The 23,924-nt window shown below is 50.3% G+C and overlaps 1 protein-coding gene across 19 annotated transcripts in view; it reads right to left on the bottom strand.

Annotated features, from left to right (window-relative positions):
• GRAMD1B (GRAM domain containing 1B) overlaps positions 1-23,924 on the bottom strand; it is a 274,580-nt gene that overhangs the window by 105,924 nt on the left and 144,732 nt on the right. For 2 of the 19 annotated variants that reach the window (XM_089335015.1, XM_089334983.1), the window contains one exon: positions 5,201-5,244. The exons of 13 other annotated variants lie outside the window; for them this stretch is intronic. Coding sequence is in view for 2 of the 6 variants with exons in the window: in XM_089334954.1 (XP_089191080.1) it covers positions 21,676-21,785 (110 nt within the window). In the remaining 4 variants the exon portion in view is untranslated. Of the gene's footprint in view, positions 1-5,168; positions 5,245-5,811; positions 5,950-21,675; positions 22,060-23,924 lie in introns of those variants that run through there. 4 more of the 19 variants (XM_089334961.1, XM_089334985.1, XM_089334954.1 and 1 more) reach the window with 4 other exon arrangements.

Raw genomic sequence — 23,924 nt, 5'->3', positions numbered from 1 at the left:
TACATATCATGAGTAAACCAGAGTTGGCTTCCAGCACTACTCTGTAAATCCATCTGTGCCCTTCCATGAGAAGTCACTAGGCCCCTTTGACAATCCAGGGGCATCCTGACACCAGTGGGCACCAGGAAGCTCTTACATGGTTCCAGTGAATTGGGAAAAATTAGGACAATATGTTAAGCTTTAGAAGGTCAAATACGTTGAGCTTTTTAATTTTATAGCATATCCTTTTAAATTTTGTGTTCAAAATATTTTTAGGGGCCAGCGCTGTGGCTCAGCGAGTTAAAGCTGTGGCCTGCAGGACCAGCATCCCATATGGGAGCCAGTTAGGGTCCTGGCTGCTCCACTTCCAATCCAGCTCTCTGCTGTGGCCTGGGAAAGCATTGGAAGATGGCCCAAGTCCTTGGGCCCCTGCACCTGCATGGGAGATCCAGAAGAAGTTCCTGGCTCCTGTCTTTGGTCTGGCCATTCCTGCTGTTGCAGCCATTTGGGGAGTGAACCAGAGGATGGAAAACCTCTCTCTCTGTAACTCTGCCTTTCAATAAATAAATAAATCTTTTTTAAAAAACATGAAATTTTTAATATAAAGAAGCCTAGACTCCTTATGAAAGCAACTTTCTCAGTTCTACGATCTCTAACAGTCCACAAGCAGGAGACACTGCATCTCAGCTGCTGTGAAGTGGAAATCAGACGAGCTCCCCAGGCAACCAGCCCTTGTTGCTAGGTCATCATCGACTCACAGTATTTAAAAAAACAAACTTAAAAAAAAAACTCATTAATTTATTGAAAGGAACACAGATGGAGATCTTCTATCTGCTGGTTCACTCCCCAAATGCCCACACCAGCTGGGGCTGGTCCAGGCCTAAGCCAGGAGCCAGGAACTAATCCAGGCCTCCCACATGCATGGCAAGGACCCAAGTACTTGGGCCACCACCTACTGCCTCCCAGTGTGCCCATTAGCAGAGAGCTAGAATCAGGAGTGGAACCAAGATTGAACCTAGGCAGTTTTTATAAGAGATGCAAGTGTCCCAGCAACTCCCATTCACTCAAGGGGAAAACATCAACATGGTACAGCATGTTGGGTTGCTAAGACTGGACTTCGGTAGGTCATATGTACTACATGCATTTTCCACTTATGATGGGTTTATCAAGACAGACCCATCAGAAGTCAAGGAGCATCTATAATAGTGCTAATAGTTCTACTAACACTCCCCTAATCTCAGACACAAATGTTCAACTGTTCCTAAACTAATTCACCTACCAGCAATGAGTAAATGAAGTTCTTCCTTGTCCCTATACATCTCCTTCTAGATCTGACCTTCTGTACCTATCTCAAAAAATGGGATCACCAACGACCAAGTTACCCCATCAGAAATGGAATGACGTCACAAAGCCCTTCAACTGCTCCCCAGAATCGACCCAGTCGGAGTCCCATGCAAGGGTTTTCCGTTCCCAGCTACGCATCTAGTTTCTTCTCCTGCCTCCTGTGGTCCACATGCACCTGAGTACCAGTCACACCAAGCTACTCACTGTGACCCCAACTCTACCACACTCCTGCTGTCCCCATCTCCTGTCCAGCAGACCTGGCCACCGCAGCTAGTTACTGCTCGGTGAACAACACGGCACGTTTGGCACTTAACCTAAGTAATGCTCTCCACGACTCTGCGTGTCAATAGTGTCTTTCCTCATCAGAAGGGGAAGCTGAGATCAGGAGAGGTCAGATCATTCGCTCAAGTTCACAGAGCCAGAAAGTGACAGAGCCAGTATTTGAATCTACACGTCTCGTTCAGAATCATAGCTAGGTCACTTCTCTCTTGTCCACCTGTTGAACTCCCACCCACGCCTCGGGTCTCAGATCAAATGTCACTTCCTCCACAAAGCCCTTCATGGCCTGCCCAGTCAAATAATTCTTTTGTGCATCTCTGGTGACTTGCATTTCTATGATGACCCTATTACCTGGCACTGCTAGAATTTGTTTACTCATCTGCCTCCCCCAAGAACCCAAGCACACCTGCTCACAGCCATTGTGTGTTATCCAGCTCTGGAACCTGCATCCTGAACTATCCACTGGCATAAACTCAGCATGCAACAAAACATTCGTTGAATGAATGAATTAATCCATTTAATTAATTAAATTGGCAATTTAATTAATTAAAATAAGTGCTTGCCAGCCTCTTCGTTCAAGATTGAGATAGAAACTCTCAGCACACAATTTATCATCCATGTATCTTAACATGGGCTTAGAACATCAGATAGCTCCAGTCTGAAGATAACAGCCTTAAGAAGGAGGTTGGGGAGTGCCTGGGATATGTAACAGTAAAGCCTCAAAACGCAATTCCGGGAAATAAAGCCACACAGCTAAAAGCCCTTCTCCAGGAACTAAACACAGGGACTGCTGTCATCAAGACCGATCATACCTCTACCCAAAGCTACTTCAGTCTGGGGTAATTTAATCTAGTACACTGGAATCAAGAGGAATTTGGGAGTACTATCTCAGAAATAAAAGAGGAAAAAAAATAAGGTGGATGTATTTACATGTGGTCAGATATTTAAAGTATGATATCCGAATCATGTAAATGACTTACCAGAGTCACAATATGAATTTTTTACTCAATGGTTCAGTTGCTTTTCCATATCACCAGGGACTTGGTACATTAGCCATAACACACAGATTCTCTTTGTACCTGGGCTATGCAAACAGGCTTTTTATGGGGGCATCTTGCTCAGTTAAAGGTCCTTAAATTAACAGTTATAAGTTTTCTGGAGAGTTGATGACAGCCAGAGTAGTCGCCCCAGAAAAATGCAGAGCGAAAAGTCTGCCTTCAAAGAGAAGAAGCTCACGGATCCTCTCCAGTGTCTATCCAGGACCCTTGATGGTTCACAGGCCCAGATTAAAAATGATGGCACTAAATTCCTTCTAATGGATTAGAGAAAGTTAAAGACAAAGAATCATAGCATAGAGGCATCTAAAGCTGTAGCAAATCAGATTCACTTTTTTGGTTTTGTTTTGTTTTGTTTTTTTTTTTTTTGACAGGCAGAGTGGACAGTGAGTGAGAGAGACAGAGAGAAAGGCCCCCCAATGGCCGCTGCGGCCAGCGCACTGCACTGATCAGAAGCCAGGAGCCAGGTGCTTCTCCTGGTCTCCCAAGCAGGTGCAGGGCCCAAGGACTTGGGCCATCCTCCACTGCAGTCCCTGGCCACAGCAGAGAGCTGGTCTGGAAGAGGGGCAACCGGGACAGAATCCGGCACCCCGACCGGGACTAGAACCCGGTGTGCCAGGCGCCGCAAGGCGGAGGATTAGCCTAGTGAGCCGTGGCGCCAGCCACTAAGATTCACTCTTAACAAGATCCTGGGAGCCAAGCTAACCTCAGGAATGACCCAGCCCCAAGGTCAGATTCCACACCAGATTAGATAATCTGCAGTCTGGATTAAGAGATGGCAAATCGGGAAGCAAAGTGAGGCTGTGTCTGTTTCTGACTTCATATGCAAATGCAGGCATAAACACAGCTCTCAAACTAACCACAGAATAACTTCCCGGTTCCCCTAACCCACACCTTTCCCATAGCACTCACCACCACCACTCCCTGAGAGCCTGGCGGAGAACAAACCACTTACAACTTCAAGAGCTAGTCTACTAGCAGGTCTGCAAGGCCCTGGCATGGCAAACATCACAGACAGCAGCATTCCAGCCCCAGAGCAAACCGCTTGCAGCAAATTGTTTTGGGATCCAAACAGTTGCAGTCGCCTGTTCCCATGGCTGCCACCTCACTCGGTCAAGGGGTCACTGCACCTTGCACCATCCCATCTTCTAGGTGGGTATGCAGGTGTTTGTGGAAGAAGGGAAAAGAGAGGGAAAGGTGAGACGAAGAGGCAAGGTGTCCAGGGAGATCTGTGCGCATTTACGTGTGCTCTCCCTCCTTCAAAGAAACTTGTGCGCCTTCCTTCAAAGAAACCCAATTATCTGACAAATCCAATCTGGTTAAAACAACAGACACATGTAATTTCACCTTTTTTGCAGATGAGGAGATGAAAGCCCAGAAGTTCTGATCACAGAGCACTTGGGGGTGGGATAAAGGAGCTTACCCCCCAGTTCTGCGACTCCCGGAGCCCAGTCCTGACCACTAATCCACATTACTGTCCGCAGTACCCTTGCTCCTGGGACCCCTATCTCATTCTCCCATCCACAGCAGCACAGGGCACCCAACCTGCTCCAGAAGTCTGAGCCTGGTCCAATCTTCCACCTCTGGGAGAAAGGAGACCCTGCCATCTGCTCAGGAAACAAGGCTCCCAAACAAGAGCTGAGATATTTCTGGAATGACTACAGGTCTCTGCCTGCACACAGGGGCTGGGGCTGGGGTGACACAGCCTGAGCCTCCATCCACTCCCAATAGCTCAACCTCCTTGTTTGGAAAAACACACAGAAAAACAAATTGCAAACTGCAAGCAGTATCCAGGAGAGAGCAGAAAGCTACCTCAGGAACGCCCTCTAGCGTGCCCGCAGGATTCACACACCCCAGCATCCAGGCACCATCCCCCGAGGTACCCAGCTCCGCCTTGCCATTGGGGCATCCGAAGAGCGGTGGGAGGGGACAGCGGCAGCATCTGCCACTCAGACACGAACTTCTCACCAATCCCAGGCCAACATTTGCTGCAGGATGAGACCGTCTCTGCTTTAACACTGTCCAGCGCCACGCCCCCGGGGCCCCACCCACTCCTTATACAACAGGCAGAGGGGCAGAGAAGCCCAGGATAGGTGGTGACACGTGTGGCGATGGCAACAATGGATCCAGACAGCACCATCGTGCAGGGCAGAGGCGGAGTGGGGTGGAGACGGAGGGCAGAGGAGAGGGGTGGCTACCGAGACACAGAATAAAGGTCAACAAAAAACAAGGCCAAGCTACAGAAAAAGACGACACCGAAGTGAGTCCTTGGGAGAGCTACAGCCACCTCCGCCCCGCCCGGCCCGGCCCCGCCCGCGCAGACCCCAGGCGAAGGGGCGGGGGTGAGCGCCGCAGGGCCGGGCTCCTCCTCCTCCCCTCTCCAAGGTCTCGATGCTCCGGGCATTTCCCTCCTCTCTGACCCAGCCCCTGGAAGCCCAGGAGCGGTGGCTGAGGGCGAGGAGGGGGAGAAAAGTGAACCAAAGGCAGAACTTGGCAAGCGAAGCCACTTACGCACAGTGCGGCCGGCAGCATTTCCATCCTACCTTTACTGTCGCCATATCAGCCGGCTCCATGGTCTCTGCTTGGCCTACGGAGCGGCACCACCCAGAGAGAAAAGCAAGAGTCACAAACGTCCACCCAGAGAGCACGAACCACCCCTCTGACGGCCGAGCTACAGAACAGACCTCCTTCTCCTCTGGGGAGAAGAGCCTCGGGGTGCCCAGCGCAGCCCGGGGTGCTGGGGGCGGGGGCTGCCTGTGTTCCCACAGAAGCCCATTAGGCTGAGTCAGGGGGCGTCTCCCCCTTGTCTGGTACCACTTCCCAGGAAGCAAGTGTGGGTCGCAGCAGGCTCCCCCTGCTGGGGACAGGGCCCTGCGAAGGAGGCCCTGCCCTCCCATCACTGGCCAACTGGTACCCACGGTCGGGGTGGGGGAAGAGGGGAGCCTGTGGGCGGAGGCCAGCTGCTGGGTGCTGAGCGAGAGCTGGGGGCAGCAGCGAGGGAAGCGGCTGAGGGCTGGTGGGAGCAGGTGTGAGGACCTCCAGGTACTCAGACGGAAGCAGGGAGGTGCTGGGCGAGGAGGCGCCGGAGCCCAGCACGGCGGCGGCCAAGTGGAGAATGCAGAGGGAGAGGAATTCGCCCGGCGAAGCCACTCACCTTGCAATAACATTCAGACTGACTGAGGCCTACCCAGGAGCCGGGAGCGGGGCGGTTCACGCCCTCCCACTCCACTCCCAGAGACTCGCAGCCTCTGTCTAAAGGTACCTGAGAGGAGCGGCAGCCTGCCTGATCTGCAGAGGCCCCTGGCTCGCTCCGAGCAGCCTGATTGGAGGAGCAGGATGACTTCATCCAGCCCCATTCATCACTCTAGGTTTCCTGCCCAGCAGGGACAAGCTCCTCGGCTTGCAGTGCCTACAGCTTCCTCTCTGGCCCACTTGACTCAGGCAACCCGGGAGGAAAGGGTTCCGAGAACCCCCAGCCCTCCAGGGAAGAGGGGGACGGCTGCTCACGTTTGAGGAAGTGCAAGGATTTTCCTTCAGTCACGGGGGTGCACGGCTTCCCTGTGCATTTGCCAGTGCTAAGGCCGGCATGCACGCAACAGCAACAGCAGCAAGGAAACCAGGTTTTGCTCTGTTGAGCCCCTGATCTTCCTACCATGGAAATTAAGAGATCTCAGAGATATATCTCCCAACCAGAGAGAACACCTAAGGAAAAACAGACCCAAGCACGCCTCAGTACCACCCTCCTATCGTCTTCCCCTCCCACCAGCTCCTCCAGCAAGCTGATGGGGTAAGGATATTAATTCCTTCCTGCCTGTGCTTTTCAGATCCCAAAAGGTTGAGGTGAAACGGGCTCTGATTGCTGCAGCTCCTTTTTTTCAGGTAAGGAAACGAAAGCTCAGAAAAAAAGCCACAGGGCAAAAGCAAGAACATTGTCTTCTGGTGCCTCTTTCCACACAGACCCCTTCTCATTTCCCTCCATCCCCCCACCCCCAATCTAGCCCTTGGGTCACAGAAAAACCCAGCAATGGAAAAGAATGAAGAAGATGAACTCAACAATACTACCAGCTGATACAACACTCAAGGGTCTGGCTTAACAGCAGGAGCAGTAATAGTGACACCTCCCACTTGTCCAGGACTCCATAGCTTACAACCTGTCTGCAAATCATTACCTCCTTGGATACTCACAGGAACCCTGTGAGGTAGATCTTATTTTCCCTCATTTAAAAGATTATTGGGGGGCCAGCACTGTGGTGTACCAGGTTAAGCTGTTGCCTGCAATGCTGGCATCCCATAAGGCCGCCGGTTCGAGTCTCTGCTGCTCCATTTCCAATCCAGCTCTCTACTGTGGCCTGGGAAAGCAGTGGAAGATGACCCAAGTCCTTGGGCCCCTGCACCCATATGGGAGACCCAGAAGAAGCTTCTGGCTCCTGGCTTCAGATTGGCTCAGCTCTGGCCACTGTGGCCAACTAGGGAATGAAACAGCGGATGGAATACCTCTCTCTCTCTCTCTCTCTCTCTCTCTGCCTCTCCTTCTCTCTCTCTGTGTAACTCTTTCAAATAAATAAATAAATCTAAAAAAAAAAAAAAAGATTATTGGGGCCAGCGCTGTGGCATAGTAGGTAAAGCTGCTGCCTGCAACACTGGTATCCCATATGGGTGTCAGTTCAAGTCCTGGTTGTTCCACTTCCAATCCAGCTCCCTACTAATGTACCTGGGAAAAGCAGGGGAAGATGGTCTAAGTGCTTGGGTCCCTGCACCCATGTGGGAGACCCAGATGGAGTTCCTGGCTCCTGGCTTTGGACTGGCTCAGTCCCTGGCTGTTACGGCCATTTGGGGAGTAAACCAGCGGATGAATGATGTCTCTCTGTCTCCATCTCTCTCTGTCTCTCTCTCTAACTCTGCCTTTTGAATAAGCAAAATAACTCTTTAAAAAAATTATTAAACTGAGATTCAGAGACATTAAATGACTTGTCCAAAGTCACGAGCAGAGCCAACTTCCTCCTCACCGAATCCAAAGCACTCATCACTAAACACCAGCTCTCAATTTCCTTGCCACTTCACTTTTCCCATCTCAATTTGCTCCCAACTCCCGCAGACTCGGAATATAAAACCACAGCGTCACCTCCCTTGAGACCCCGTTTGTAAGATGGAAACTTATAAGAGAGCGTATTATCAAATTTTGAGGACAAAATCTTAGAACATCCAGAGGTTATAAAATGGAACAAATCCGCATACAGTGAAAATTGCTTTTGGACTAAAAAGAATCAAATTTTCTCACATTCACTTTATTTAGGCAGAAAAGTAGACCAAGACACCCCACCCAAATTTTAATTCAATCATCTGGGTTGAAATAACAAAGAACATTCTTTCAAGCCATCAAAAACATAGACTCCATCACTTCTCCCTCTCCTAGTCCCTCTCATCCAAATAAAAAGGACAAAGATGAGAGTACAGATTGCATATCCCTTACCCAAAATGTCTAGGATCAGAGTGTTTTGAGTTTTTTTTTTTCTTGATTTGGGAATATTTGCATGGGTTTTTATCAGTGAAGCCTACCTAATCTTGAAAACCTGAAATCCAAAATGCTCTGAAATCTGAAACTGAAGTAGAATTTAGGTCAACAAATGGCTCTCCTTCACATTGCTGGTTTTTTATAAACCCTGGGCCGTGGGCATAGAAGCAATGACCTTGAAAGGGCTGAGAGGCTTTGCTGGCCCTGCAGCAGAGGTGACCCTCCACACAGCACACAGAGCCACGGTGCTGACACCGTGCCACTCCACACAAGCCCCTTCTCTGCTCAGAGCCTGTGCTGTTCCTTCCGGCTAGCGCTGTGGCCTGCGGTCCTGCCTGTTCCTGGGCTGGCAGGCAAATGTTCAAACAGATGGAGAGCAGAAGGAGAGTGCCCACAAAGGAGGATGTTCTATTTTGTCAAGTCACGCAGAGATCAGACCATGTTCATTTAAAGGGCTCATCCAGGCTCCCAAATGACCAAAAACACTGACCTACTGGGTTCTTAAAGAACCACCACACCGCCCCGGATGGCGAACACTCACGGACAGTGTTTAGGGGAGCTGCGCAGCCAGAAGCCTCTGCATGTATTTTACAAAGCAATTCACCTGTCCTGAACTCAAAGCAATAGGGACAGTGCTGTGGGCTGCAGAACAGACAACCTGGGAGGTGGGGGGTGGGACAAGAGGAAGGGGACGCTGTGAAGCTTTAAGGAGAGAGTAGGGAAGAAGGAAGGAAAAGAAAGTGATGCTAAAAGAGAAACAGGGAAACAAAACAACCTGACCTAACATTTCTTCAGTTGAGTCACTGACTCCACACTTTTTCCTCCAGGGCCATTATTTGTACTGATCATTTTAGGCTGGGTATTGCTTTCCCACTCTTCAAGCACTGCACCAAGTTAAAGAAGGAAAAACAGCACCACCACGCTTCTGAAAAGAGGCTGAGGAATTGTGCAGAGGAGTACGGGGAGGTATATGGGGGGGACAGGGACCTTGGTCCCCTTAGCCCAGCTCCCAAACTGGACACCGCACCTGCCTCACTTGCAAAAGCCTCTGGAAGCTGGTGGGGCTGCCAGAAAGCAGGGGAGGCTGTTTCAGAGCCAGTTCAGACCAACTTCCCCTGCTGCACTCTGGGAGATGTAGTTCTCTGCAGAAGCTGAGGGTGTGCGGCCATGTTTGCATCGCTTCCCTGGCCGGCGTGCAGCCTCAGGGCCCTGCCTACCCTGAGATTGCAAATCAGGATCAGATGCCTATGCCAAAAAATGTGAACTGCTTTCTCTCTAGGGTGGCGGAACAGGAAAAGGTTCTCAGGATCACAGCAGGATTTGATGTGAAGCCCCCTCTGCAGGGATGAACAGGGAGAAAGACAGAGAGGGAGAATGAAGGAGAAGGAGGGCTGTGTGTGTTTCCCCATGAGTGCGTGCAACTGCCTGGGTGGTTTATCTCTCGCTTGTTAGCCATCAGCTAAGGCAGCTGATCTGAAAGAGCATAAGCTTGGATTCTAACTCAGCCACTCACCATCTGTGTGACCTTGGGCAAGTTACTTAACCTCTCTGTGCCCGGATTTCTTCATCTGCAAAACAGGGATCATAATATCCACTGCTGAGCGGTTATTTAGACTGACCAAGATAACATACTTAAGGACTAAGACTTGGGGCTGGCACACAGTAGATGCCACGTCAGCGTTAGCTGTTTCATTTTTTAAATCTGGTTTCCTCTGTTCTTTCTCTGGGTTAGTGACCCCAGAGAATTCTAAGGCCCTCTCCTCTCACCGTCACCAGAGTTGATGATGGGAGGCGTGGACAGCAGACAAGCCATCTTGCTGTACAGGTGAACTAAGACATCAAGAGACAAAGGCAAACAGTCACTAGAATGAGGAAAAGACAGAAAAGGAAGCAGACACTACAGGAATACTAAATGGTCTGGGCATTAAGGGAGGCTCGTGTGGGTGGGGGCGGGGGCTTAGTGGGAGTCCACATGAAAATAAAAGAGAAAGAAAGGAGGTAAAGAAAATTAGGGAAACTGACCAGGTCATGAGTGGGAGGAGAAACAACAGGCAATCAAAGAGACAGAGCGCAAAGGCTGTGCCTCCAGCATCATAGCCAAGCTGTGGACCAGAGAAGCCGCCCAGCCTCAGAGGAACTAGATGAGGCAGCTACAGCAGCCAAAGTCAAGTCTGAGTTGGTCTTGCCAAGCTAACGGCGCTCTCGAGAAGTCGGGGTGGTGGGGTGAGTTTCTGTAGCAGTCAAGGTGAGAGGGGGACAGAAAGTTCTAGGAGAAAAGGAGTCGCTCAGATGCTAGGGCCACTCACCTGCTGTATTACACCCTGGGCTGTGAGGAAGATGGCCTGAGTGCTATTCAAGTGCAAGACCTGCTAGCTGGACATTACGGGCACCCCAGGCCCTTGGCTTCCCAGGGCAGCCTGCTCAGACTAAGGGCCCAAGCTGCTGGCCCTGCCCTTCTATGTCCTAGTGCCTCAGGTATACAAGACAGGTAGATGGTCTGAACAGGACTTGGTGCCTCAAATTCATGCAGACACTTAAAGCCCCAAATCCCCTGTAGGAGTTCATAGAGCAGCCGGTGCTGTGGCATAGCTGGTTAAGCTGCCACCAGCAGCGCCGGCATCACATATGGGCGCTGGTTCAAGTCCAGCTGCTCCACTTCTGATCCAGCTCCCTTGTTAATGTGCCTGGGAAAGCAGTAGAAGATGGAGCAAGTGCTTGGGCCCCTATACCCACGTAGGAGACCCAGAAGAAGATCCCAGTTGCTGGCTTCAGCCTGGTCCAGTCGTGGGTATTGCAGTCACCTGGGGAGTGAACCAGCAGATGGACGATCTCTCTCCATCTCCCTCCTTCTCTGTAACTGTGACTTTCAAATACATAAATCTTTAATAAAAAAAAAAAACAGCTAATGGATTAAGAGTAAAAGCCGATCCAATTATGCTGCTTAAAGGTGGGGCCTTTGGGAAGTGACAGCATTGAATCATGTTCCTAGGGTGAACCCCACGATCAGACCATGATAGCTTCATAGAGACAGACCACAGTGAGGGGAGAAGGAAAGTGTGTACCTTGTGTCTTTCCACTTCCTGGCTTGCCATGCACCCCTTGTCGGATGCCAGGTCTTGGAAAGTAAACCTCCCAAATTGTAAGCCAAAAGAGACCTTCCCTCCTACACTGCTCCTCTCGATATTTTAAATAACAGAAAGCTAACACAATAGGCCAAGGGGAGACCCACCTTCCTGAGTTGCTAGCAACTACTGAGACTCCCACAAGCCACAGCAGTGCGTGTGATTACCTGGGCCTTGGTCTCAGAACTGGACAGGACAGTAGCACTGTGATCAAAATCTACAGTCCAATGGCCTGGTTCAAGTTCTATTTTTTTCTAAGATTTCTATTTATTTACTTGAAAGGGACAATTACAGAGACAGAGAATCTTCCATCTGCTAGTTTACTTCTCAAATGGCTCAGTGGCCAAGGCTGGGCCCAGACTGAAGCCAGAAGCCAGGAGCTTCTTCCAGTCTCCCAATGGGTTGCAGGGGCCCAAGCACTTGGGCCATCTTCCACTGCTTACCCAGGCACATTAACAGGGAGCTGGATCAGAAGTGGAGCAGCCAAGACTTGAACAGATGCCCACTACACCGCAGCGCCGGCCCCTAAGTTCTAGCCCATTATTTAATACCTTACGTAAGCTTAGTAATTAATTATTTAGTACCTTATGTAAGTTAGGAAACCTTTCTAGGCCTCATTTTCTTATCCATAAGTAGAAGTCCTAATATTATTTCACAGAAACGTGGTGAAATTGCGATGAAGCACAGCGTCTGATGCAGAGGAGGCACATTCAAATGTGTTAGCCAAAATAACGCTGTCTTGTGACTCCAATCTTGCGGCACTCGGGGTTGAACAGTGGTGCTCCCTGAGTTTCCCCAATGCTGTGAGCCATCTGCACTCAGAGCCTGTGCAAAGTTAGCCATGGTTACGCAACTCCTTCCCTTACCTACCATCCATCTCCAGGCACAATCACACCACTTCCCGCAGGCAGCTGGCCCCCGCGCTGTACATTCAGATGACACATTTGTCCAAGTGCTTCCAAAATGGAAAAGATCATAATGCATTTAAGGCTGCCACTCCTCTGCTCTGGGGTTTCCTCCAATGCCTGCACTAGTGTTCCCCAAAATCCCACAGCCACATTGCAAGGGACTTCAGTGCTCACCTCACCAAGGTTCTGAGGGAGAACAGCAGGGAAGCTACAGGATTAAAAGTCCAAGGGGTCGGCAGGGAGGGGTTGGGGAAACAGCCCAATAATACTGCCTGAGCTTTGTCCCGTGCGTGGTGCACCAGAGCTGCCCAGGTTCCCACTCCCAGCAGCCTGGGGAGGCAGGTGCTGGGAGCAGAGTTAGGATGGAAAACGTAGGAATTGTCTGAATGCCTGGACTCTACTACATGCCGGCCACTGGGGAGACCCTCAGGTGACTGCTGCTGAAGCTGAGAGAGAAACAAGCAATGGGGGCGCAGAGACACTATATTTGCAGATCCTTGGCAGTCCGGACAGTAGCAGCAGCCTGGGGACTGTGCCCGGGAAACAGTGGCTGGTGCGTTACCAGGGGACAGAGAGAAGGGTGGAGGACATTCGTAGCCCACGCCAATTTCTAGAAGGGCTCTACCTGCTGCTTGCAGAGAGGTAAGAGTAAACTCAGTTCCACTCTGCTGCATGGGCATTAATAGTGAAACCAAAAGACATCATCAGAGATGTTGCCCAGGGCTGACACTGTGGCCCAGCAGGTTAAGCCACCGCTTAGGACACCAGCATTCCATATCAGAGTGTTGGTTCAAGTCCCAACTGCTCCACTTCCAATCTGGTTTTGCTAAAGCACTTGGGAAAGCTACAAATGGTGGCCCAAGTACTTGGGTCCCTGCCACCCATATGGGAGATGCAAATGGAGTTCCTGGCTACAGCCTGGCCCAGGCCTGGCTGTCGTGAACAAGGTGATGGAAGATATCTCTCCATGTCTGTCTGTCTGTCTATCTCTCTCTGTCTCTGTCTCTGTCTCTCTCCCCCTGGTACTTAGTCTTTCAAATAAATAAATCTAAAAAGAAGAGAGAGATGTTATCCAAAAATATGTACCAGAACTTCCTACCTATATCTGATTAAAGTCCCAAGTCGTTTCTCAAAAACAAGGTATGAGGAAACATATTCAAGAGTGATTAAAAAGAAAAAAAATCATTTCACTCTACGGCATATTTAACTGGATCATTCAGAACCAGTATTCAGTATATTCTCTCTGAGTCATTTTTCTCCTTTCTCTTATTCTGTTTGTTTTGAAGGTTTCCAAGAGGCAACCTTCAGTAAGAGACTTCTCACTAACCTCCACCCCTGGAGTTCCAATTCTAGGAACCTGGTAAATAAAGATCCATCAGGGGCAGGCAGTAAAGACAACACTTGGAACACCCGCATCCCATACTGCAGTGCCTGGGTTCAAGTCTGGGCTCAGTTCCAGAATCCAGCTTCCTGCTAAACTGTACCCTAGTAGGCAGCGGGTGATAACTTGAGTACCTGGATCCTTGCCACCTGTATGTGAGATTCAGATTGAGTTCCTGGCTCTCAGCTTCAGCCTAGTCCTAGCTGTTGAACCAGCAGATAGGAGCTCTCTGGTTGCTTGTCTCTCTGCATTTCAAATCTTCCTTTTTTAGAAGGAAGATTCATGAGATGCAAGGAAAAGTAGGTTCTACACAGGGCCCCAAGTGCCCTAACAGCCACAACCCTACTTGAGGAAGAATGAGAGCGTTACAGGTAGAACTTAAACTCTGGACTTGAATCCTTGCTCTGACACTCACAAGCTTAGTGCACAATCCAAGCCTCCTCTAGAAAGAGTAGAACAGTAATAGTAACAGAACTTTATAAGGTTGTTTTGATAAAATGAGAACACACGGAAAGTGCAGCATTGAGGACACAGTAAGTCCTCAAAACAGCAGCTCTTATTATCACAGGTGGAGTCTCCCTTCTCTGAAATCCTTGGGGATCTCGGTGTTTCAGGTTTTGGAGTTTTTTACATTTTGCAGTTTTTGCATAGATTTTACTGATTGAGCATCCGTAATCTAAAAATCCAAACTCTGAAATGCCCTAAATCTGAAACTGTTGGAGCATCATGTCAGCACTCAAACAGCTTCAGCTGTGGGAGCATTTGAGATTTTTGATGTTCAGATTAGAACCACTCAACCTGTCACAGTAACAAAGAATACCTCAGAACTCAGATGTTGTTCCCACGAACTAGGCACACAGACACATCGCGCTGTCCTGGATTCACTGTTCACATGTGCAGACTGGTGAGACCTTCTTCTAATTAGCGGTTTCTTTGCTGAAAGAGACCCCTGTTAATCTCTCATTATGGAAATTATTCAGAGGCAGATAATTCATTTGATACAAAGTCACGGTTGGGAAAGACGACAGTCATATGCCACTTCAGCGACCCAAGTCTGTACTCTCAGCCAGATGCAAATTCATCCAGCATTTAAGGCAGCCAGAAAATGCCGGCAAGAGATCCGTTTTTCTTTGAGAAGGCAAGGAGCTGAGCACGTGAAATCATTCTCCTAGTTGACCCCATAGCACATCTGTCAGGGAGTTTCTTTTTTTATTATTATTATTCTTTAAAAAAAAAGATTTATTTATTTATTTGAAAGGCAGAGTTACAGAGAAAGAGAGAGAGAGAGGGAGAAACAGAGATCTTCCATCTGCTGGTTCACCCCCTAAATGGCCCAACAGCCAGGGCTGGGCCAGGCTGAAGCCAGGAACTTGATCTGGGTCTCCCACATAGATGGCAGGAGCCCAAGTCAGTAGACCATCTTATGCTGTTCTCCCAGGCACATTAGCAGAGAGCTGGGTCAGAAGAGGAGCAGCCAGGACTCGAACCAGTGCCCATATGAAATGCTGGTGTCACAGATGGTACCATAATGCCAGGTCCCATTCAGGGAGTTTCAAAAGTCAACCAATTGGGGCTGGCGCCGTGGCTCACTTGGTTAATCCTCCACCTGCGGCACCAGCATCCCATATGAGTGCCAGGTTCTAGTCCCAGTTGCTCCTCTTCCAGTCCAGCTCTCTGCTGTGGCCTGGGAGGGCAGTGGAGGATGGCCCAAGTGCTTATGCCCTGCACTGACATGGGAGACCAGGAAGAAGCACCTGGCTCCTGGCTTTGGTTCTGTGCAGCGCTGGCCGTGGCGGCCATTTAGGGGGTGAACCAACGGAAGGAAGACCTCTCTCTCTGTCTCTCCCTCTCACTGTCTACCTGTCAAATAAAAATTAAAAAAAAAGAAGTAAATAACAAGTGACTTTAAAAAAAAAAAAGTCAACCAATTAACTAGGAATTTCCAAAGTCCAAACCTGAATGCAAGGTATTAACTCACCCATCCTGGTCACAGACAGTGCTACCCAAGGAGGTGGCGCACAGGGAGCACTCACAAACCTCCACCCTTCCAGCCCCCATCTCAGATGGAAGAGTTTCACCTTCAGACTAAAAAGAAATGGCAGAGAGAGAGAGAGAGCCCAGCAGTGAATTCCTGTGGCTCACATGCTTTGAGGACAAGAAGAAAAGAAGCATTGAGTAACCCTGAAAGCCGGTGACAGATAAGATGCAAAGATTAATTTAATTACACGCTCTTACCCCTCCCACCTTTCACCTTGCTGCAGAATGGTGATTCTTGGGCTATGGAGAAGACAGGTGAGGGACAGCACAAGCTGTGTCCCCAGGCTGTGTGCAGAAAAGGCTCAACCCATCCTATTAAACTGTGTACTTGACACCAGCTAGAGCAGGATCAAGGAGGCTTGAGGGCGGGGGAGGGCAAGGGCATGTTTCTCTTTGATGGCCCAAGACCACCTGCATCAGTATCACTTGGAATATACCTTAACTGTGCAAATTCCTAGGCCCACCATAGTCCACAGTGTGTCCACCCACTGGTTCACTCTTCAGATGGCCACAATGGCTAGGGCTGGGCCAAATTGAAACCAAGAGCCTGGAATTCCCTCCAGGTCTCTCATGTGGGTAATGAGGCCCACTTGGGCCATCTGCTGCTGCTTTCCCAGGCACATTAACAGGGAGCTGGATCAGAAGTGGAGCAGACAGGACTTCAACTGGTACTCACATGGGATGCCAGCATCACAGGCAGCTGCTTAACCCACCACCACAGTACAAGCCCCTTCGCAAGTTACAAGGCTGAGGAGCACTGACTTAGAATCCTGGTCACCTAACGGGCTGTTGATTATCAAGGGCCCATGAATTCTTACCCATGGCAGACCAGAGAGAAATTAGAATTTATATATTTACTTTTTATCTCATTGTTTTGAAATTTGTTGCACTATATTATATACAAAACATTTAGCACAAAAGTCCTTATATGCAATTCAGACATATATATCAGTAGTACCAACTCAAAAAATTTTTACTGATAGCTGTTTGTACCCAGGGTGGAAGATCAGCCTCTGTCATAATGGCTGCTTAAAAAAAATTTTTTTTATTCATTTGAAAGGCAGAGTTACAAAGAGAGAGATCTGCTGTCTTTTGGTTCACTCCCCAAATGGCTGCAACAGTCAGGGCTGGGCCAGACTGAAGCCTAGAGCTTCTTCCAGGTCTCCCATGTGGATGCAGAGTCTCAAGGGTCATCTTCCACTGCTTTCCCAGGCACATTAGCAGGGAGCTGAATCGGAAGTGGAGCAGCTGGGACTTGAAACCATGGGTTGGCGGCATTGCAGGAGGTGGCTTGATCTGCTAGGCCACAAAGCAAGTCTCACAATGACTTTTTCAATACCTAGATGTTACGCAAGGAGTGACCTCTGCAGTGAGTGCTGAGAGCTTCCACTGTTAACCAGTGAGTGGCGGAGAGGAGCACCCTGATGTTTTGTCCCCGACTTCATCTGGCTGCACGCAGCAGGACAAGGCTGAGGTTGGCTTCTCTGCTTTGAGCCTCCACGAGTCGTCACCCACTCACACTCCTTCTCCACTATGGCTGGTAGGAGGATGGGCTTTCTCCCAGCAGGAAGCACAGAAGCTGGGGAATGAAATTTACCATCCTTCCTGCCAGTTGTCCAAACCTAAATCCCAGTGTGGCATCAGCAGAGACAGAATAGTTTGCTGAGCTATAATTAACACATCCCCCTCCTTTCTCAGGCAGCGAAGCAGAAGTGCTAGAGTCGGAGAAACAGGGAGCAGGTGACGGTTACACCTGCAGACAGTTCTGCTGACAGCAACAGAAGCAGCAAGGACCGCCAGAGAGGAGCTACAAGCTGGGAGCGCAGGCAGGAAAGGGGGAGACAGGAGCACCCACGTGCTCATGCACCCCGCTCTCCAAAGGCAGAGCCTAATCCAGATCTAAGTAGGGTTCTGCTCTCCAAAGGCCACATGTGCTATCCTCCACAAGACCATGTGATGCCCTGAGCACGTGGACCAGAAAACACAAAACTCATGCAGGGCACCAGTCACAGGTCAAGCCACTTCCATGACCAATGATTAACAATAGATGCTGGGGCCCACGCTGTGGCATATCAGGTTAAGCCGCCGCCTGCAGTGCCAGCATCCTATATGGGTGCCTGTTCAAGTCCCAGCTGCTCCACTACCAATCCAGCTTTCTGCTATGGCCTGGTGAAACAGTAGAAGATGGCCCAAGTCCTTGGGCCCCTGCACCCGCGTGGGAGACCTGGAAAAAGCTTCTAGCTCCTGGCTTTCAGCCATTGCAGCCATTTGGGGAGTGAACCAGCAGATGGAAGACCTCTTTCTCTCTCTGCCTCTACCTCTCTGTAACCCTGCCTTTCAAATAAATTAATAAAAAAAAAAAAAAGAGTGGACAAGATGCTTGCTTCTGCCTTTAGCAAGACAAATGTGCTGACCCCACTCCTTTGAGTTTCTAGTTTTATCTTGAGAATAGACAGATGGAGTTACCTATCCCACCCCTCCGAGGACTGTTCTGAACAGGCTTGACAGGATTACAATCCCAGCCTTCGACGGGTTTTGTCCCCGCCCTCTGAATAATCATTGTTAGCTATTTTTCTGCTCACCCAAACTGTGTTTCAAAGACCCCACCTGGGTCTTCCTCTCTTTGGAGCCCCTCTCTCGACTGCTGCAGTGGTACATTTCTAACTTAAATAAATTTTGCTTTGCTCACTGCCTTGTCCACATGGAAATTCTTCTTCCGTGTGAGACAAGAATCGGGTTGGCCTCCTTTCTTCGTTGCTGTTTCCCGTAACGCTGAGAGCACAGGCTGTTACACAGAGGTCACCCTGTGCGCTTGGCCGGCTCCTCATGTGGCTCTTCTTTCTGCTTCTCTGCCATGTTGAAGCAGGGCCAGGGAGCCCTCACCAGGATGCTGACAGCTGTCTGGTCTCTCCAGTCACCAGGACCAGGAGCCAAGCACACTTCTCTCTTCTTTAAAAAACTTACCCTGCCCGAATTAGTTCTTTTAACAGCAACACTGAAAGGACTAAGACAGCAGCCTCCCTGAGACAGTGACCACTCTCACATGGGGAAACTGAGGCTGAGGGAGGGAGGCAGAGCTCGAGTCTTCTCCACCCATGCTCTCTCCTGCCCCATACTGCCCTTCCCGGGATCTGAACAAGACCATCTGGGACCCCTCAGAGTTATTCACAGAGGGACACGAATACGGCACCACTTGAACCAAGAGAGTCTCTTCTGAGATGCGCCCTCCTCCAAGCCAGCTGGACGAGACACACCCCTCTTGCCCACACTCCCCAAGGTCCCAGCTGGCCACCTGCATGTTAGGAAGCCAGTCTACACACCTGCTGCTCTGGGGTCCTCACTCCACTCTCAAGGCTGTTCTGGGCTTCTCACCCAGAACACTACTCACCAGTACTGCGAGGGGATGGACAGGTTAATAGGCAGTTAGGTTGGTCCGGGTCAGAATGAGGAAAGGTGAAAACTGTTAAGATGGTGCAAAATGCTCGCTTCTTCCCAAAAGCTGCCTTTACCAAGACCAAGGAGCCCATCCCACCCTTTTGATGCCTCTTTTGTTTTAGCTGCGCAAGCTACACAAGGCAAATATTACAAATCTGGCCTTTTGATAGGTTTTGTCCCCACCTTCTAATTGATTTTTATCTGGTTCTTTTTTTTTTTTTCTCCCCCCAAAAAACTGTGTGTGCCTAAAAGACTCCACTGGTCACAGTTCCTCTCTTAGAGGCCCCTCCCGGCTGCTGCGGCAGGAAGTTCCTGACTTAAATCAATCTTGCTTTGCTCTCTGCCACTGTTTGTTGCACCAGTACCAGTATGAGGAACAGAGTTTCCAGGACTGGCGTTGCCTGGCAGTCAACCTCCTCTCAGTCATTTCTAACTTAACTGTGGAGCACTTCAGTAAGTGCATGAAAAATGCGATGAAAAAAGAAACTTATTCCGGTGCAAAGAATTTTTGAATCCTACCTATCCAAGGGACTTCAAAGGATCTTGAAAAAGTTCATGGAAAATGCACATTTTGAAAAAAATGTTTCATGGATTCCAACTTTTTGCAGCAGAATACACTTATCTCTTAACTGTTTTCCACAAAGCATTTGAAGTACTCTTGAAAGCTCTCAAACCTCCCAGCCCTGGCTCAAAACTCACCTTTTACATACCTCCCAGGCTTAGCTTGAGCCTACCGTCTGCTGACAATAACCAAGGAGAGTAAAAATGATTTTTGCAGAAGTGCCACCTGAGGCCGTCCAGGAGGGCTGGGGAGTCTGTGGGCCCCTCAGACGTAAGTAGAATGTCCACAAGCAGGCTGCCAGCTGTGGCTAAAAAGCCTGTCTCCAGACCCACCGGCATCTCCCCCACTGCATGTGTGAGCTTGCAGCCTTAAATCACACCTTCCCAGGGTGGGTGCAAACTTCCACCCAGAGCTAGCAGAGGAGGGGGCAGAGCCCCTGAGGAGACAGACTATCTCCAGGAGATAACCCCTCCACTATATCCATGAGCCCCAGTCTAATCAACATACAGCATGAAATCCCATCCAGTGGTCACCCCCACTAAAGGACCCAGTGAAGAAAAGCAGTAATGCCTTAAAAACCCAGGACCCTTCCTAACAGCCAGTGTCCCATGCGGGCACTCCGCCTGGTCTCCTCTGGGACCAGACACTTTTCTCTGTCACTTGCCAATCAACTAAAAGTTTCTTTTCTGTCATAAATAAAAGTTTCTGCCTCTTTGCAAATTGCTTCTTGGCTGCTTATTTATACATTAAGCTGAGGAAAAGAACCCACAGAACTCGTTCCGGCAACCGCCTTGCCCTGCGCGACCACGACCGGTAATACCACCGCCAGTAAGCGACAGAGCCAGGATTGAGACTAAGGCCTTTCAGTCTTCAAAGCATTCCTGAATCCACACACTCACCAACAAGAAAATCTTGTCCCTGCTACCTGAGCCGCATCATAGGAACAGAGAAATCTCTTATTTTGTCATTATCTGTTCAGTCCCTGTGCCCAACTGAGGTCTAGCCACAGAAAAGCCGAGACTCATCTACCCCAGACTCATCTCATCACATGAAGTCAGTCCCCACCCTCCCCATGCCACCCTGAGAGCCCCGGGGGGAGAGACCTCTTCTCGGTCGACAACTAAAGGTCGGTGGGCATCCATGCCTGCGACCCTGTGTGTCACAGGGGGAGAGACAGGAGAGACCCCAAATCAAGGAATCTCCCAGCTCTAGCCCTGCTTGCCTTTGAAATCCATTTAGCCTCTTACCACCCTCTTCTTCCTTTTCTCTCCTCACCTCACATGCCCCATCTTCCCTTTCTTAGTGTCGTGTTTCTCTTCACACCCCAAACAAGACTGCCCATTCAGTTTAAACACCCCTGTCTCTCTCTCTCTTTCTCTCTCTCTCTCTCTCATGCCTCCAAGCTTCTGCATCTAACTCTGTCCCAGCTGCTGTCTTCCTCCTCTGGGGACCCTCCGCCCCTCTGCTTATCACAGATCAAGGCACAGCACAGTCAGCAAGAAGCCAGGGACAGGGGCCCACCCTATGCCAAAGTGTCCCAAGCCTGCACTGTGCACCCGTCTTGGGGTCAAAGTGCTCAGCAGCTCAGTACTCCTAAGAAGTGACCACATGTCTTAATGCCCCAAACATCTCACTCTTCAGCAGCTACCAGTGGCCAGGAACTATCAACACCCCTCCGAGACACCATGCTGCTGCCCAGGGGACCCTACCCTGGGAACACACTGTTCTCTACAGCACTTTTCTCTTGGGCCCTTCGCCAACTCAGCTACTTTGTCATGAAAGGAAAACAATGCCCCACGGCCAGTTCTGAGAAAGCACCTGGAGAGCCAAGCCACCTTTCTGTGAGGCACACAGTGGGCTTGGGCTGCCAGCCAACAGCCCACCCACCTGCCCACTTCTCCTTTCCCTTCAGCCTCTTGCAACATTTCTGCCCCCGTCCTGGGCACCTGTCACTTGGCACAGGACCTGGAATAGCTCCGAGCCAAGCCCCGAAGTGCTCCTGCCTCCAGGAAGAGCCCCAGGCGATCCCAAGCCTGTTTGCCAGTGCCCCCTGCCACCTACTTGGCTCGGAGAGAGGCCAGCTTCTTCCTCAGGGAGGAGACGCGGTAGTGACACGCCTGCTTGACAGCCGTGCTGCAGGACACTGTCTCTGAGCACACGCTCTGCACCATGCTGGGCTCAGGGCAGCACCGGCCACATGGCAGCTGCGACCTCACTCCAGGGCTACGTCCACTCGCTGCCTCTGCAGCTACCCCAGCTGTCGACCGTGGGCTCCGGCGCCGTCAGCTCTGCCCAACCTGCAGTCCCACGCAATACTACCCAGGCAGGTGGAGAGCCCAGGGTGGGAGAGCTTGCCGTTCTGAGCTACCAGGATCCCCTCTGCCTTCAGCCCAAGCCATAGCTCCAAGCAGAGACCTCCTCCATCTTTCCACATCTGGCGGCACTCTGGGCACTTGGTCAGCTTCCTCTCCTCAGTCCTAAGACAGGGAGGAGGGAGCTGTACCTGCATGTGATGTCAGCTGCTGGCACTGGCAGCCAGGGGAGGGCCGGCGGGCGCCGCTCCCAGAGGGTTTGCTACTTGGCTCCTTCCTCACAGTGAGGGATCACCTGAGTGTCTGCTGGGCCATGGGGAATTCAGTGGCCAGGCAGGTGGATGGGGCTACAGCGCTATTTGGGACTTCTGCTGCGATGGAGTAAGCAGCACTGACAAGACCCCTTTTAATAGGAAGCTACATATCTCAGCAGCTACCCAAGAGCCCGTGCAGAGGGCCTGCAATCTAGCCCGGCTTCAGCGGCTGAGGCTTGCTCTTTGATCCCGTGTGCCACTACCTTGGTTTTGCCATTTGCTCATTTGTGAAGTCCAGAAGCAATCGCTGAGCACTTTGCCCAGGACCTAAGGCACAGCTTCTGTTCTTCATGATCTCATCAATTAGTGGAGAGACAGAAAAGTAAGCAAAAGAGTCACAACATGGCAAGACGGCTTACCAACATAATCCATAAAACAGGCACGGTCCAGTCCCAGCTCTGCTTCCAACTCCAGCTTCCTGCTATTGTGCACCCTGGGAGGAGGTGCTGATGGCTCAAGAACTTGGGTTCCTGCCACCCATGTGGCAGGCCAGGGTGGAGATTCGGGTTCTTGGCTTTGGCCTGGCCCAGCTTTGGCTGTTGCAGGCTTTTGGAGAGTGAACCAGCAGATGCAATACATTTTCTTTCTGTCCCTTTTCTTACCTACTCCTATCTCCTTCTGTGAGGAGTCAGATGGGCTAACAGGCAGTCAGTGGAAATTGGGGTGCATTTCCTTAGGAATCTCCCAATTTTACCTTGAGAATAGCCAGGGAGTGGTGATCCCTTCCTCCTGTGCTCACAGTTTATTGTGAAAACAAGTTGCCTATCCCACCCTTCTGGGTGGCTTTTTGTTTTATCAAACAGGATAAAAGATTGAAACCCCTGCACCGGCTGGCGCCACAGCTCACTTGGCTAATCCTCAGCCTGCGGCGCTGGTATCCCGGGTTCTAGTCCCCGTCGGGGTGCTGGTTCTGTCCCGGTTGCCCCTCTTCCAGGCCAGCTCTCTGCTGTGGCGCGGGAAGGCAGTGGAGGATGGCCCAAGTGCTTGGGCCCTGAACCCCATGGGAGACCAGGAGGAAGCACCTGGCTCCTGGCTTCGGATGGGCTGCAGCGTGCCAGCCGTAGTGGCCATTTGGGGGGTGAACCAACGGAAGGAAGACCTTTCTCTCTGTCTCTCTCTCTCACTGTCTAACTCTGCCAAAAAAACAAACAAACAAAAACAAAAAAAACCCTGCACCACCAGCCTGGAGGGGAGGTGGATTTCCTCTCTTGGAGGCCCCTCCATGCCCCTCTGGCTGGAGGTCTCTGACTGTAATAAATCTTACTTTTAAATCTCTCTGCTTGCCACTTGCAAACTCTTCTTCCAAGTGAGACAAAGACCTGAGGTAATAATATTCTCACCTGTAACACTCTGACTGCCTTCTTGCTTCTAAGATACTCTCTCTCCCGATCACCCTGGCTTCAGTGGGTAACTTTTAAATTCCTCCTTCCTTTGTCTTTTGTTTAACCTTTGTCAATCCTTAAACTCTCGCCTCAGCTAGATTCTCACTGACATGTTCTGCTGGAGTGACTGTTTCCAGACAAGGACTTTTGGTTCTGCCACCCGAGCTGCCACCAGTATAGCCAACCGCTTAGTGTCTCTCATCACTTGCACACTCCCTAAGCACTGTATTCTAAGCATCACACACACACACGCACACACACACCCCCATATTCAGTCCTCTCAAGAACCCTATGAGGGATGA

Source organism: Oryctolagus cuniculus, chromosome 1, assembly GCF_051225735.1.
Source record: "Oryctolagus cuniculus isolate XC-2025 breed Fujian yellow rabbit chromosome 1, ASM5122573v1, whole genome shotgun sequence".
Taxonomy (NCBI): Eukaryota; Metazoa; Chordata; class Mammalia; order Lagomorpha; family Leporidae; genus Oryctolagus; species Oryctolagus cuniculus.
The sequence above is the reverse complement of the archived record's forward strand: the minus strand, read 5'-3'. Positions and strand labels throughout refer to the sequence as shown.